The 16,348-nt window shown below is 36.5% G+C and overlaps 2 protein-coding genes across 7 annotated transcripts in view; one reads left to right on the top strand and one right to left on the bottom strand.

The window, feature by feature from the left end:
* Window positions 1-257: 257 nt before the first annotated feature.
* Window positions 258-3,837, top strand: cfl1l (cofilin 1 (non-muscle), like). Its single transcript, XM_072677425.1, has 4 exons — window positions 258-300; window positions 2,050-2,348; window positions 3,229-3,305; window positions 3,403-3,837. The coding sequence occupies exons 1-4, from the start codon at window positions 298-300 to the stop codon at window positions 3,513-3,515; spliced, it is 492 nt and encodes a 163-aa protein (XP_072533526.1). The 5' UTR covers window positions 258-297; the 3' UTR covers window positions 3,516-3,837.
* Window positions 3,838-5,900: 2,063 nt separating this feature from the next.
* Window positions 5,901-16,348, bottom strand: part of rrbp1a (ribosome binding protein 1a) — a 29,884-nt gene continuing 19,436 nt past the window's right edge. For 5 of the 6 annotated variants that reach the window (XM_072677410.1, XM_072677412.1, XM_072677411.1 and 2 more), the window contains 17 exons: window positions 15,442-15,482; window positions 15,259-15,337; window positions 15,120-15,157; window positions 14,938-15,010; window positions 14,509-14,549; window positions 14,250-14,340; window positions 13,973-14,062; window positions 13,100-13,189; window positions 12,901-12,990; window positions 12,716-12,808; window positions 12,169-12,240; window positions 11,379-11,462; window positions 9,589-9,669; window positions 7,689-7,772; window positions 7,331-7,426; window positions 6,494-6,637; window positions 5,901-6,410 (listed from right to left, as the gene is read on the bottom strand). In XM_072677410.1, the coding sequence (XP_072533511.1) occupies window positions 6,372-6,410; window positions 6,494-6,637; window positions 7,331-7,426; window positions 7,689-7,772; window positions 9,589-9,669; window positions 11,379-11,462; window positions 12,169-12,240; window positions 12,716-12,808; window positions 12,901-12,990; window positions 13,100-13,189; window positions 13,973-14,062; window positions 14,250-14,340; window positions 14,509-14,549; window positions 14,938-15,010; window positions 15,120-15,157; window positions 15,259-15,337; window positions 15,442-15,482 (1,326 nt within the window). In that variant the 3' untranslated portion in view covers window positions 5,901-6,371. The remainder of the gene's footprint in view (window positions 6,411-6,493; window positions 6,638-7,330; window positions 7,427-7,688; window positions 7,773-9,588; window positions 9,670-11,378; window positions 11,463-12,168; window positions 12,241-12,715; window positions 12,809-12,900; window positions 12,991-13,099; window positions 13,190-13,972; window positions 14,063-14,249; window positions 14,341-14,508; window positions 14,550-14,937; window positions 15,011-15,119; window positions 15,158-15,258; window positions 15,338-15,441; window positions 15,483-16,348) is intronic. The other variant, XM_072677415.1, reaches the window with a different exon arrangement.

Raw genomic sequence — 16,348 nt, 5'->3', positions numbered from 1 at the left:
AACAACTAAGTTGCATTAGGTTAAGCTCTTATCTTCTCACAAACGCTGTATATAATAAGCAAGGCAGAAAGATTAACGTTCATTTAGGATATTAAAAGCATTCTAAGGCCTCAGAAACATAAACTTATCCTCAGGCAATTTTTGGCGAGGGCTGAAACGCTGTGAGAGGTCGAAAGGAGGTGTGTTCAAGTCTTTGCCAGTCTTTGCCTTCAACTTATCTTCTCTCTATCCCCTCTCTTCCACCCAAGGCTGCAACTCTTTCTTCCCCCTTCCCTCTGACAGAAGAAGCGTGAAAACATGGTAAGTAATCTAGCTTTTAGAGTTCTTTTAGTTGTTGATTTGTTTTGTTGTGCTTCAGATGCTGCGTGGTAAAAACTGCAGCCCATCCATTGGGCTAAAGCTGGGTGTGTGAAGCCTGACTGTAATTAAATGGAAAAACAGCTTAGCAAACTAAAGCAGCACATTTTCCAGTGTTTTCCTGATTAATCATATTTGAATTATGGAATAATAAGGCATGAAATGCCTTCTTGACTGGTTCCTAAAGCAGGGGGTAACGTTACCTGGACTTGTTAAGGTGTGCCTACCAGTGTCGACTTGTTTTCAGTAGAAAGGAATGTGAGTGAAGTAGAAACTGTGAGTGAAACTGAGGAGCATTATGCTAAACGGACACACACACACACACATATTTATATATATTAAACAACACATTTCTACTCATTGTTTACAATATTTAAAGACAGACAACCCAAACTAGGCCACACTTGGACACATGATGCTGTGAATCTTATATAGCCTACTGTTTTCCACTTGGTCCAGTCCCAAACAGGGCTATACTTCTTTGATACTTGGGGCTCCTGTAGTCACGTTGTAGACTGAATGTTGTGGAGATGTTATTGGCTCTTGTCTATTTAAGTCTATATGAACTTTAGGATTTTTAAGCATCAACTATGACATACAGTTGAGTTTATTTGTAACTCAAGCTAGAACTGTACCTTTTAAGGTTTCTTGAAAGGAAAGGGTGAAACAATGTAGCTTCTAATATCTAATATCTAGCTTCTAATATCAAAGAACTGATTTTAAAGGTTTTCATGATTTGTTTTTACAAAAAACAATAATCCATCATATTGGTAACTTACAGCACATGAATGGCTTTATGTGAGTATTATTGTAAGTGAGTATTTGTAAATTACATTTCCAATAATTAAAACTACTTTAGTAGAATTCGTTACAGATCTCAAAAGTCCTGAGATTTGTTTCCTTCTTAATGCATCTTTTCACAATCAGTTCCCAAGCTCTTGTATTTCAATAGCATTTTTTATCAGTGTGATATCAGTGAAAATGAAAGTGTCCACAGATGTGCCGGTTTATCCTTTTGTGAGGACTACCGCCCATTAGTTTCTGCATCACATGGCACAAAAAAGCAAAAGGCTTGTTTAAACCATCATTCAACTATATTTTGTTTGGCTACATACTTTTAACTTTTAAGAACCTGGCACAGTATCTATTTTTCACTTTGTGTTTTACATATCTGGTATAGCTTTTGCATGCACTGAACAGGCAGGTTCCACTTGTGACACCATTCATTTTGGAGGTTTACAATCTGGGAAGGATATTAAGCCTTACAAAGTTGCTTCAGTATCAAAGAGCAGTATTCAAAAAAGTATTCTATTACCAGAAGTAGCAGATTTTAATTTCTAGAAGAAGAGGGGGCATCTTAGTTTCACACTTTTAGGTTTAAATAGTTGCAAAATAGTTCTTGGGCTTGTGATCTAAAAGCACCTTTCTTTGGTACAGATCATTTGCATTAAATTATGTGGAGATCTTCAACTTTTCAAACGGTTTCTTCCACTCACAAATCTTTATTACAGAGGATCTTTATCAAACCTTCCACTGGCATTGCACCAAAGAACTTTTTTAGCCCCTATGATTTTAACCCTAACCCTAGTGAGGTTTCCTCCCTCTTTTAAAATGGAACGTCAATATAAGGCGATTATTAAAACAATTCAATTTTGGCAAATTCTAACATGACCATCTCTCTTTCAACTCCAGGCCTCTGGCGTAGCCATAAGCGATGAGGTGGTCAGCTTCTATGAAAAAATCAGAGTGCGCTATCAAGGAAGCGAGGAAAAAGAAAGGTTTAAGCTAGTGATCATGCGCATGAGCGAAGACCAGAAGAGCATCATCGTGGACCACGGGTCCTCACTGAAGATCAAGGACATTGAGAATGAAGACAACATCTTCAAGAAGGTAGTGAGCATGCTGCCTGAAAAAGACTGCCGCTACGCCCTGTATGACTGCACCTACGAGACCAAGGAGAGTCTGAAGGAGGACCTAGTCTTCATCATGTGGTACATAACCATTTACACTTTTTTTGCCTACATTGCAAAAGAACATGAACTGCTGTATAAACTGAATGTATATCAGATTCTGATCCATAGAGTAGTTCACTGACTGAAGAGCGTTGTTCTGAATGACTAAGATATTGAGATTTTATTCAAGTCAAGATAAGAAGTTATATTGAAGTTATATTGAGAGTTATGGCAAATGGTAAAAAGTCTATATTTACAATGTGAAAATGATTTATACTTATATATTTTAACTAGAAAACATTTTAACTAGATAGCACATAATAAGCTTGTTTAAGGATATAGAATTTTGCTTAGTTTTGCTTATTTAAATTATTTGATAAAAGAAAAATGAGAATTTCTCTCAATAAAATGACAAACTATGGGAGAAATATATAGAACAAATGTTATAAGCAATATATAGAACAAATTGTATAGAGGTATTTATGAATTTTTAGCCTATTCAAACTAGCTGAGGTTATCCTTGGGTAAATAACAAAGCACTTTTGTAAGTCGCTCTGGATAAGAGCGTCTTCTAAATGCCTTAAATGTAAATGAAAATGTATAATATTCTCAAAATGACAACGTTTAGCCATGCTGACTACCTTCACTAGCCTTTTTTTTCTTTTGCTGGGCCAGTTTTGCATATACGTGTTCTGTCATGTCCAACTACAAGTTCTTTTTAAAAAGAAAGCGTTATGTGGCAGTTGTTTCTTAGAAAGGGCATTATGGAAATCCTTGTTTTCCGTTACTCTGTGATTGTCATCCCAAGATCATAATCATGTCAAGACTTGCAGTTGGCAGTTATTAAAGGCATGACATGTTTTTCTTTGCCCTCCCCCCACTCATTGTTTACTGATTTGTTTATCAACTGATTGTGAAGGGCTCCTGAAGATGCACCCCTGAAAAGTAAAATGGTCTACGCCAGTTCAAAGGGCGCTCTAAGGTCCAAGCTCCCAGGTTGGTTATGATGGTGTTTTCTTTCCACAGCTTGAGTTCATTTTTTTCAGTGCATTTATTGTTGATGAACCTGATGAAATTATCTGGCATTTTGCAGGTCTGAAGTTTGAGTGGCAAGTGAACGACCCAGCCGACAAAGAATTAACAGCGTTAGTGGACAAGCTGGGCGGAAGGGCCTTAGTGAAGTCTTTAGAGGGAAGACGTCTCTAAATCCAGAGACTGACCAATAACACCAAATTCCTCTTCACCTCCAATTGGACTGTCTTTACAGATGCAACTATTTTGCTAATATAATGGCTCCTCAGATACAGTTGTATGTGTGCATGTATGCTACAGTATACTGAACACATCTTTATCATAATTTCTCAAGTATTTTTTCTCATCAGAAATGTACCATTACTCAGGAAGCCTCCTTTACACCTCTATTCCCTGGATCACCCTAGCCTTTACATTTTGATCCGACCAGAAACATATCACAAATTTCCCCTATTTTTCTTGCATAAAATTCAAATCGGGCACTTCTCTCAGTCTGAATGTTTTAAACCTCTAGAGTTTTCTGATATGCTTGTGAAGTTGTGTCAGAAACATTTTCTATTCTAAAAACAGCTTTTCTTACCATAGTGGTTTGTTGATGGTTGTGTTCTCAATAAAAGTAGATGCAACACTACTATATTGTATGTCTTCATAAGCATTATTGTTTATAGCCAAAACACTTGTACAATGGGTGCTGACTTCTTCAGACATTAAATTTGAGTGATTTTGTATGGTTAGTTTTGGAAAACTAAAAACACCTACAAAGGATGAGTGATCACGCCAGAGATCCCAGATCCCAGCACAATTTCGAGGGGCTTTATAATCAACTAGATGTAACTTGACATTGGGCAAGGTGACTAAGGGCCGGTTTGCCAATTCCCTGGCTCAAACACACCCACTTACCCTGGCAATTAAAAGATGAGACGAAACAGGTGTGTCTGAGCAGGACAGGCATCAAACTGTGCTCACACTGGAGTTGAATACCCCTGCCTTAGCCATTTTAATGTACAAGGCATATGTTGGTCATGACTGCAGAACCTGGTCAAACACTAAACATTAACTCTTCATTTTATAAATTTAATAGCAAAGGTAAAATTGTAAAACTGCTATCTTATGTATGATGGTCTTTCAAAGCCTTGAGTCTGAAGCTTAAGCAAAGTTAGAATACAGTCACTGAGATTGCCTAACTAAGTCTTAACCAATGCTTAATAATGTGGGCTTAAGCACTTAAGACTATAGGCTTAAACATGCTACATACAACAGTCATGGCTGAAAATGAGTTGAAAAACACTGAATATTACATAAAACCAAATAACGTACTGTGTGGGCAGTTTTAGGCATCTGAGAAAATTATATGTACACTGTAAAGCTGATAAATGTACCAGCATATAAAATAAGTTTACTTATGGTAACAGAATTTATGCAATCTTGTTCAGTAAAACTCACATCTTTCCAATGAGCTCCTGGCACCATCTATGTGCAAACTGGGCGTGCCTTCTCTTTCTGTTACACTGTGTTGTCATTTCCCTCAGTCTGCATTTCCTTGGCTATTCATCTGTATTCTATATTTCGGTAAACTGCCTATCCTCAGTGTTGAAGGCTGTAGGAGCAAACACATTATGCTTAAACCTCAATGAAGCCTAACTCACTTTTAATTAAGTGAACTTACAGAACTAAAAAAAAACTATTTTTCGCTCAATTTAAAACTCTGTTTAACCTTACCTTCCTACAGAACTGTTGAAAAATCTATGGTAAGAAACTTTTGAAGAAAAGTTTAAGCTACTTGACAGCATTAAGCTTGTTTTGTTAACCAGATTACATTTACATTGTTTAGCTACTTTGCATAGAAAGTGTTTATTTAAAAACACGTAAAAATAAACAAACACAAACAATACTTTGTATATAAAATAAAAAATCTATAATAGTCTATTATAGTTTTATTATTATTATATTAATAGCATTATTTTTATATTAATAGTTTTATAGTCTATAAAATCCAGGACTGGAAACTGGATTTAGAGTCTGGTTTGGAAATCATCAGTAGCTATCTAAACTGAAGTGAAAATATCCAGATTTTATTTAGAATTTGGAAATAGAAATATTTGGTTAGGTTTAAAGGTTTCACTTATGCCACATTAGGCTTGTTTGAAAAATGCAGAACAAAGTAATTTATTGTATATGCTATACTTAGAGATAGATCATTGACATTGTGAAACAGTGAAATTTAAGGGTTTTTTTTTCAGACAGATTCAAAAGATATTTTCTCTGCAGCTTGTGTAGTTATCAATACCATTATAAATACCAAACAAAAACTATATCTCAGACAAGACAAAAAAACTGAAGTAATTAAGTGGCAGTACCTGAATATGTAATTGATCACATCTGATTAACTTGCTTTCTACTTGCTCTGGCTTTCTTTCAACTATCCTGAAACCCTGAAAAAAAAACACCCAACCTGTTGCATGAATGACTGTATTCCATAAATGCGTAGCGATTTTAAACACTTCACCATACAAATATGCAAAAATGGTAACTGTCATTAAATTCACACAAGGGTTATGAAAAGTTTAAAGCAATATAAGCCATTTTAGTTTATTCTTTATCAAATGCATACAGTGGTATTTGAGCCAGCTACAGAAGGTAGAGGGCACTCTGAGTGTTGTATCTGTACCATAAAACTATACGTCTATTTCCACCATACTTAAAACAAAAGTAATTGCACTAGTTGATGTACATTTAATGTACATACAGTTTCCCTTTTAACACTGAAGAAGGGTCAGGAAAGAATTTTAGGAAATATAAGGCAGTTTAGGAATAGTTTCTGACACAGTCAGAGGTTTTTCGATGGAATGTTAGTTTCCTGACAGAGTAAAAATGGTTCCAGCATACATCCGAAATAAAGTTAAATTAACGATAAAAGATTTTGTGGGTGCAATTGTTGTCGTCTAGCTACAGTACATCAAAAAACACATTTAGGAATGCAATATTTTGGTCATCTTAAGGCGGTCTTGGCTAAATGTAGTGTTCTCCAACTCAGACAGAAGTGCCTTCTTTCGGCTCCACACCTTCATCCTAGCAGGTAAAAAAAAAAGTTGTCAAAGTGCAGTAACACAACTGAAAACACCATTAACCTTAAACACTTTTCAAGTGAATACCTTCTCTTGAAGTTTGTCTTGAAGGATCCTGACCATTTCCTTCTCTTTGGCGAGCTGGTCCTGACTAGTTCTCAGCAGCTGCTGGAGTTTAGTGGCTGCCTGGCCCAAGTCTTTGGTTAGCTTTCTCTCTTTTTCCAGACGCTCCTGCAGCAAGATCACCAGTATGATATGGCTGAATTTGGAGATGTCAAAATCCCGCTTTTATAGCCATACTGAAACCTGCCATATCAGCTAATACTGTCAATTGAACCAACATTTATTTTATTTACAACTTAATAAGCTTTAAATGTAATTTAAAATGGGAAATCTTAACTTATTGTTTTTTACATCTGCGTAATTACGTATGTAAAATGCTTTGTTTTAGAGAAATATGCCAAGTCAGAATGGTTCATAGTGATGATGATAGGAACCAGATATCTGAAGCATTTAATGTCTCATAGGTCACATAGGTTTAAGTTATTGCATTGGCTTAGTACTGAGTATCTGGGTATCGGATCAACTGCACCTATAATTTGTTTTTAACTCATATCACTCTTCAGTAACAGAATTATTAGTTTTTTTTTGTGTCTGTCCCAACTCTTTAGAAGCTAAACAAACAAAAAAATAAAATAAAAAAAGAGTAAAATAAAAGAATGTTACATAAAACAAAACAGTCTTAAAATAAGAAATATTAGCCATATTGACTTGCCAAGATGCAGTGCAAATCGTTAGCTAGTAAGTTGGCTTGGTAAGTTCACGATGTAGGCCACATTGTGGCCTAGCCAGGTACAATAGCTTCCACCACTTTCAAAATACACAGTTTAACCCCTCATAGGCATGATTATACATATTAAGTACCTTAAGCTCAGCCACATTTTCCGTGTCTGAAGGGGTTTCTCCAGCTGCTTTCAGCTGATCAAGCTGGATCTGAAGTTCAGCAACAGCCTTGTGAGCCTGAGGTCAATGGAAGACCAGATGATTGATGGTTTGAAAAAAAGAAGAAAAATCAGCCTTGAGTTTGCATGCTTTATGAGAATAGAGTAGTACACATAAACTAATGTATGTAAAAGTAATAGTTTGTATGGATTATGTGTGCTATGAAATGATAACACTCACACTAGTTTGTCCCAAAGATTACATTGTAGTCTTATGTTGGTATCACATGACTACAGTGAGACCAGTGTCATTACTGCATTTACATCAAGAGGCATCATACCAGTTCTACGTCTTCAGAAAGCTGCTGCTTCAGAGCCTGCTCTGCCTGCAACTTCTCCACTGTCTGCTCAAACTCGACCTGAACCTGAAAAAAACACCATTATGAACACCATCAAAACACACATGGACTAATATCCACATCAGAGGACAGATTCTTTACAAATGTAAAGAAGGACAGAAGAAGGACAGAAGACACAGATAAGTGTTAAAACAGAACACGGCATCACAGAACATCTGTTCAGGTCTTCCTTTATCCAGCAGTGCCAAATCCTTCTGCGCCAGCCAACACAAATCTCTGTTAGTGCACATTCCATTTCAAACCCAGAGTGAAAAAGAGAACATTGCAAAAAGAAAAACAGATAAAACAGCTACAAACACAAAAGGCAAAGATTAGTTGCAGCCGTGTTGAGTGGCAGTTTTCCAGATATAGATTATGTGCTAAAAAAGTCATTTACCCCTGGTCACTTCATGCTTCTTTAGTATTAGGATTATATCTGGACAAGTAAAAAATGCAAGTGTAAACACATTTAACCTAGATCATAAATCCCATCACTTAAACCACTTCAGGAGGTGGTCTGAGATTCATTTGAGCCACATGTTATAGCAGTGTAAACACATCTGTCTCTCAAAGACACATATGATAACCAAAACCCCTCCCATTACAACCAAAACACCACTAATAAGTGTTGTATTATGAGTAAATATGCATATTCCGTCCCACACAGCACACAGATTTCAGGCTGACTAACCGGAGATGGATTTGTCTATCCAGTGTAAATGCAAGTGGCGAAAATCTCATCAGGCTACAATCCAGATACTAGTAGCATGAAGCGCCCAGCTGTAAATGAGGTCAAAGGGTGTCTAGAAAACACAGGCACAGTTAGAAACAAGGAACTTTTTGAAAGTGAAGTTGCTGAGTGAAGCAGGGACCTGGTTAACAGAAGCTGTAAGGACGGTTAAACACACATGGAGTGGTTAGCCTTGTGAGTGGCTTTTGCCCATAAACAGCACTGGACACAAAGAAAGCGCCTCCTTTTTGTAATTCTGAAATAGATGAGGTTAAATACTATTTGGTTACTATATACAGTGACATGCAAAGGTTTGTGCACCCCTGATCAGAATTTTTTGAGTAAAGTGAGTAGAAGAGAACATATTTTTTACTTTGTACAGTTTCAGAGTGAAAAAAAGTAAAGGAGGGACCATGAAAATGTTTGAGCACCACATAGAAGACCTTAATAAGCTTTGTTATGGGTTTATCACAATTACTGTTAGTAAAGGCCAGGTGTTGCACATTACAGTTTTAATAACATATTTACTTAAGTACTGACCATGCAGGGTGACCAAAGTTTTTTTCCTTTTTTGTTATTTTGAAACTGTAAAAGTAATCTTGTTTAAAATGTTAATGTAAATTTTACCCATATGTCTTTAAACATCACATCATCTTTTACTCATATAGCTATTCATGGTAACAAACATTTTGACTAGGAGTGGCAAAACGTTTGTATACCACTGAATTAACACCAAAATTAACTGCTGAACTTCAGTCTTCCAGCTGTGTCTTAACCCGAGCCTTACGCAGCCTCTGCCTCACCCAGTTAATTTAAAACTAATAGAACATTCTTGTCTGTTAACAGTAAAAATATCTTGTCCTGTCCTGTGATGATCTTCTCACAAATGTTCACGTGACCCTGTGAACACTGTGTTGGTAAATGTATTCAAGGCTCGTGGCATTGCTAAAAGACTGTGTGGCAAAATCTTCAAACAACACACATTTGAGAAGATTCCGGTACCACTATATTTGGGCAGATGTTCTAAAGGCTTAATATGGTACCCTGCGTCCATTACTGTACAGTGGGAACAACGGCGAGAACAGGGTGACCCAGCGAGATCCACACCCTAACCTGGCATGATCGTGGCTCAGGCTGGCCATTCTCCACCCCTCTCTCAGCATGCTCCATCATCAGGCTCAGCTGCTGCCTGACCTGAAATAGGAAACTGTTACACCACATTTCTCCTTTCTGCAGCAATCAAGGCCAAAGCATCTCCCTCTTGAGGTAGGAAAACATGCTTTAACTGCCCATATTAGTAAGAAAACAATTAACTTATCAGAAATACTTTACTGATCCCAGGAGGGAAACTGCAGATTATGACAGGTTATCTCATATTTCTTCCGTTTTTGACCATTTTTCATTTTTTCTCATTTCTCTTTTTCCCCCATTTTTTCCTTTTTCTCTTTATTCCCTAGAATTACACCGGCTGTTTGCACTTAAGACTGATACATGTATATACCTCCAAACTGATTGGCATGTATACACAAATCTATGACATTCTGATTCTGATTAGCAGTGATGGGCTTCAAAAAGCAGTACAGGCTGAAATATTCCTTATAACCTCATCATCAATGTTCAGACATAAACTGCTACCAGCTGAATAGGCAGGTACAGGATATCATCGGATAAAACATTTCTTTTTTTACATTCCATCTCCATCCCATCGTTTTTCACATTTTGACATCATTTAAATCTGGCAGTTGTTCTTTATATTGTATGAAAATATTACAATAAATGGACCAATAGAAATGCCTTTTACATTGACTTCCACTGAAACTGTACGGTTGCAGTTTAGAAGCTATACATTTTTTGTTAGAGCAATGACATAAAAATGTTTTGGATTTTGTGATTCAAATTTGGCTGTTCTGTAATTCAGTTTACATTTGTGGACTGTATGGACTGTTCATTTGATGTAGTATATTTAGTTTGGTACTACATCAAAAGTTGTGTTTGCATGATATGGGCCCTTTTAAAAGTAAAGCTAAAACAGACAATGCATAGAGAAAGTTCAGAAAATATGGAATGTGATCCTGATTATTACTTTATGAAACTACTATTACTATTACTATTACTAAATTAAATAGAGAAAATGATACATCTAATTGTGCATATCTCATATAATGTAAAAATGTCACTTCATACTGGAAACTCTTAGGGAGCACTTGTTGCAAATTTAGAAACCATGCCTGATATTTCATCTCCTCTATAGTTTTTTAATTCAGTTTACTTGTTTAGAGTCATTAGACTAATAGTGTACATACAGTAACATTTGTTTATTGCTCTTAAAAATAAAGGTGCTTTAAATGGTTATTTGAGTGATACTATAAAACATGTTTATAGAACCTTCAAATAAGTTAAGAACCTTCTTAAACACACAAAAATGGTTCTTCACAGAAACGTGGTCACAGAAAAGTGGTCGAAATCAATTTAAAGCACATGTTAAATTACATTTTTTAAAGGTTTTAAAGGCTTTGTTTCGCTGCTCTAAATGAAAAACTTATGGAAGATTAAAAACTTGTCCTTTTGGAGGAGGCCACTACAAAAAAACTACAAAAATACATCAGATATTTATTAAAAATATATCTACATATTTAAGGCAGTTGGAGGCATTTAGCAATATTAACAACAAGAACTCAAAATGGCAGAGCCTGAAACTGTTGAAAAGTTTTATGGCTTTAGTTTGAAAGCTGTACAAGCTGTAAAGGTAAAAAAAAACATTGCATGAATAAGGATGAGTGAACAAGCAGGGAAAAAACAAGTAAATTAGATTAACACAAAGTTATATAATATAATGAATTCAAGGTTGCTTGATTGTGAAAGTGCAATGTCCTGGAAAAGCAAAAGCTCACAGATACACTAACCTGTGCCAGCTCCTCTCTGTGTGAGTGTGTTTCTCTAAGGGCTGCTTGTAGCTGGCTCTCAGATTCGGACAACAGCTGCATCAGCTGGGGAAAAATAAAGGTAAATTTCTAATGAAAATGACATTGTTGTTTCATCACAGGATAAGTAGGTGAGGAACAGCTATTTAAATGGAGAAATGCATACATGCTCACAATATCAACATTTCATTTAATGGTGCTCTGTGGGATCTTCATCTTCGTTTGGAACATTTTTCTATAAGCGCACCCCAATCTGTGTTTCTCTACAACTTTGTCCTCCTAGGTGTTAATGATGTCGGTTGCTTGGTGGTGCCCCTTGCTTAGTTTTGTTGCAGACAGTGGGTCCTTTTAGAACAGCCATATATGCTTTATACTGAGATCATGCGACAGATGACAGTGACACTTAGACGCTTACCTGCAAACAGGTGGACTAATTAAGTTCCTTTCTGAAGGTAACTGTTAGGGACTTCAAACATATGCATGCACCACTTTTCAGTTTTTTGGACTTTTTAGGATTTTTTTTTTCCACTTTTCCGATTTGGGCTGTTTTGTGTAAGTTCATTACATAAAATCCATGACAATGTATACCTCTTTTTTGTCTGGTTATAATCTTTTGTAGCCATGTACTGCTTATGGTTATGCATAACAAATAAATCTGTCTTTTATTTTTTTTAGATTATAGATTTCAGTGTTTCAAGTCATGAAAACACATCTCTACCTATGATCAACGATTTGCATACAATTACAATAGGCAACAAAGCTGGTAACATACCTGCTGTGTGTTCTGGTTTTCAGCTCTTAGGTTCTCTGCTGTCTCCTCCAAAGCCTGCGCTTTCTGCAATGACTTTTGGACAAAGACAGACGTAAAGGGTTTGTTATTACATTTTTCAGTTTGTACCATGTTATGACTCTAGTTTCCAGGAGAAACATATACTACTGTAAAAGGACGGGCAATATGTAACATCACAAAGCGCAATGAAGTAATTTTTTAGAATATGCAAAATATCTCAACCATATGTTAAGCTAAATTTGGAAAAGACACAATTTTTAAAAATGTGCATTAAACACATAAGCACATATTTAAAAATGCATTTATTGTCATTTTCTGTCAAGTTTTTGTGAATTAAAATTAGTGAAATATTTGATTAGAACACCACATGACAGTACCGCAAGCTAGTCAAATGCTGAAATACTGTGATACATAAAGTGACTTTAGACCAGTAAAGAAATATCCAACCAGTCTGTATGTACTTCAGGGCGTGGAATGGCCACTAGAGGGCCTAAAGACAGAGGATAAATTAACGTGTAAATGGTCTCACCCTCTTTAGCTGCTCTTCTAACTCTGCGACTTTGGCTCTCCACCCAGATTCCTCCTCTTCTACACTCTTCTGAAGGGTTTTGAGCATTCCCTCCTGTAACAGACCAATTAAACTGACCTTAATGATAACTCCAGCGCCAGTCAGTTAATACTGAAGCAACATAATAAACAGCACAGACATCTTACCGTTTCAGCCAGTACGCTTCTGTACTGTTCGCAGTCTGCCTGTAGTGTGCTCTGGCTTTCCTGAGCCTCACTCAGCCGTGCCAGCAGCTCCTGATAAGCAAACAGTCACATTTACAACACGCGGCAACAACACAAGCTTCCACAAGAGGACAACAGTGAGCTTCAGAGTAGAGAGAGGTGAACACCAATTTTTCCTTACTGTCACTTTGCTTTGTTGTGATTCTAGGCACTGTTCTGTTGCACTCAGAGACTCCTGTGCTTTTTCTGAAAACTTGTGTAACCATTTGTCCTAAGGAGAAGAGAAGAACTGTTAGCACTAATAAAAGAAAGAAAGAAAAATAAATAAATAAATAAATAAATAAATAAATAAAATAAATACATACATACAAAAAAATACATAAATACATTTAACGTAATATTATGTGATAATAAATGCTAATCGCTTCATCTATATACACTATGTAAACCTACACTGTGAGCACTGTTAAATGCACTGGAACAACAAATTCTATACACAACCCAACTTTGAGAACTATTCTAATATATATAGAATATATAGTCTTGGTCCAAGGTAGCAACAAAGTCTTGTAGAGTGAGCAACAATAGATGTCCAGATCTAGATCTAGTGTAGCTCACTGTACAACACCTCTGTGCTACCTTGGACCAAGACGTTACAGTATATTCTTCTAATGACTGTATTCAGCTACTTTAAGTCGCACCCATTGCTGACACATCTTGTCTAGTCCCTGCAGAGAAGCACTGCCAACAGAATAGGACTGTCTGGAGCAGATAAACATCAACCTATTGGCACCATGACTAATGCCAGGTGTGGGCAAGAGGGGTTTAGAGTCCCCCAGCAATGAGCTGTGGAGCAGTGGAACTGTGCTCTCTGGAATAATGGTGAACCATCCGATACTTTTGGATTGAGCTGGGGAGTGAGGGATGAGTTCATTGAAACAATGCATGCGAGTGTCCAAAAACCTTTGTATATACATACTACATTAAGACCCAAACACCTTAATATCTGAAAATTAGAAGTTGTGTTAAAGGACAACAGTTTGGTGTTGGTCACCTCTTTGGTGTTTAGGTTGATATGTGGGAAAAGTGACTGAAGAACATTGATGGTGTCAGTCTGCAATGTCCTCAGATCTTCTGTGCTGTCCTGTAAGAACACATATAAGCAAAAATGTGACAATGTGTATTATGGTCAACAGGCCTTTACTTCTGATGTAACTACACAATTTTAATATACAAGTTTGAAAACGAGCAGCAATTAACACAGTATTGTAAAACTGGATCAATTAATGAGCTGAGTGTATGTGTTCTGAGTTACTGAGTTGCAGACTCACATCACTCTTGTGCTTCGTCTGGTCTGCTTCTTCTGTCAGATTCTGTAGTTTTTGCTGTAGCGCTGTTACAAGCTTTTCCTTCTCACTTAGACTAAAAGAAAAAACAGATTCTTTACACCGCATTTGCAAGTACTATCACAACATCTTAGCCACAACTTGAGCAAATAGTAAGAAATACTTTTGCACTGTTGGCGGCAGATAAAAATCAAGCATGTGGTGTGTTGTAGAGAGGCTGACAGGACTGTATAAGAGTTTGTACCTGCTCTGCAGTGACTCCAGCTGTGCAGTGGTGGCGTAAACCTGCCAAAACAATGGTGTTATGCATTATTACAAAAGAACCAGCAGATCCAAAAGGCTCTTGATACTATAGGTCATTGCTCCCCAAAGCTAACACAAAGTGTGAGAAAATCTAGTCTAATCAATAGAGGCGCCTTCAGCATATAACTACAAATAAAAGCAAAAACAAAGTAAAACATCCACAATTTCCATATTTAACCTCATGTACATTACATAATTCGGTCGATCACGATAATTACGTTATCGTAACCATTTTAGCTTACCTCAATATTGTGTTTACCTGCATGTATTTTAACAGAGAAGTTGTTTTTCTACTAGGAATATTAACAAAGGTACATTTTAGCCAAAAAGAATCTAATTCTAATTCTAATTCTAAAAGAATGCAACTTACACTACTGTCACGTTCCTTATACTGCTTCAGTTCTTCTTCAAGGGAATACAGCTGTGCCTCCCTTTCCTTTAAGCTTCACACGTACAAAAAAGATTAATTAAAAGGCGGTTAAGATAAAAGATAAAACAACAGGTGTATTCGATTTTAGATATTTGATATGAGGGTTTGTTAAACTTGCTCACCTGTTTTGCACATGTTCAAGCTTTGCTGTGCTTTCATGCTTGAATAAATGACCAAACAAATGGAAAGTATGTAATTAATTTAATCACAAAGAGTGATTTTTAAAAAAGTTTTTAATTTTAAAGGCATAACTAAGCTTACTTTGGTCTGGTCAAGATGTTCCTTTATCTGGTAATGTGTGGCCTGAAGTGATGCTAGTTGGTCTTCTTTCTCCTTTAAACTAGCAAAAAGATTAAAACATGTTTAATAAAAGTGGGTGTGAAACATTGGGTGGTAATAGATGTGATGACTGGAAGCCATAACGAAAAAAAAAGATAACTTTACCTGTACTGTAAATGCTCTACCTCTGATGATCTGTTGTTAGCCTGATGAGAAATGTTTAGAAAAAATGTATTGTAGAACATAAACACACAAAAAACAATATATATGGTATATTTTTGGACTGCTTTAAAAAAAAAATCTCTGCATCAGAACTGGTTCTGCAGAGCAGAAGAGGATAGAGGACTGGCCAGTGCCCTAATCATTTTATTCATTTTACTATATTTTTTTGTAACCCTACACATTTAAATGTTGTTTTACTCTGTAAACCAGATCCAGTCCCAATTTCAGTTTATAAATGTGTATATATAATCAGCATACTAAGATGAGCCAAAACATTAAGATGTAGTGAATATCTTGGATTATGTTGTATTAACGTACGCCAAGGTCTGAGATATATGTTGGACAGTAGCTGTTGGTGTAAAGACCTTGACTTTGACAAGGGCCAAAGTAGTGTAGCTGCGGACCAGTTAGAGGGCCCATGCTGAACCCTGTCCACCATCTAATGTATCTAGAATAGGGGGGCCTATCAGCATTGAGCTGTGGAGCAGCTGAACTGTGTTCTCTGGAATGATGGTGCTCCATCCAGAATGTTTGGCATGAGTTGGGTAGGTGAACATCCAGCATCCTGACCTCACTAATGCTCTTGTTGCTATATGCAATCAGACCCTCACAGTAACTGTGCAAAACCTAGTAGAAAGCCTTCCCTGGACTGCAGTGACAGTTACAAAAGCAGGATAAATAATGTTTTAACAACAATGAATAAGCTGGTGTCCCAGTACTTTTGTCCATGTAGTGTATTTTGGTGCCACATGCAGAATAATGTTTTGGTTCATTTTTGTATATATATATATTGTTTACACATGAAAATATTGGACACTGGATTCCCATCACAATCCCCATACAAATGCAC

This window comes from Salminus brasiliensis, chromosome 4 (assembly GCF_030463535.1).
Source record: "Salminus brasiliensis chromosome 4, fSalBra1.hap2, whole genome shotgun sequence".
In the NCBI taxonomy this organism is placed as follows: Eukaryota; Metazoa; Chordata; class Actinopteri; order Characiformes; family Bryconidae; genus Salminus; species Salminus brasiliensis.
The sequence above is the reverse complement of the archived record's forward strand: the minus strand, read 5'-3'. Positions and strand labels throughout refer to the sequence as shown.

Excerpts from the sequence above, each read along its gene's own strand:
- cfl1l (XM_072677425.1), top strand. Across the intron at positions 2,349-3,228 it reads GACCTAGTCTTCATCATGTG|GGCTCCTGAAGATGCACCCC; the intron begins GTACATAACCAT and ends CTGATTGTGAAG. Across the intron at positions 3,306-3,402 it reads TCTAAGGTCCAAGCTCCCAG|GTCTGAAGTTTGAGTGGCAA; the intron begins GTTGGTTATGAT and ends GGCATTTTGCAG.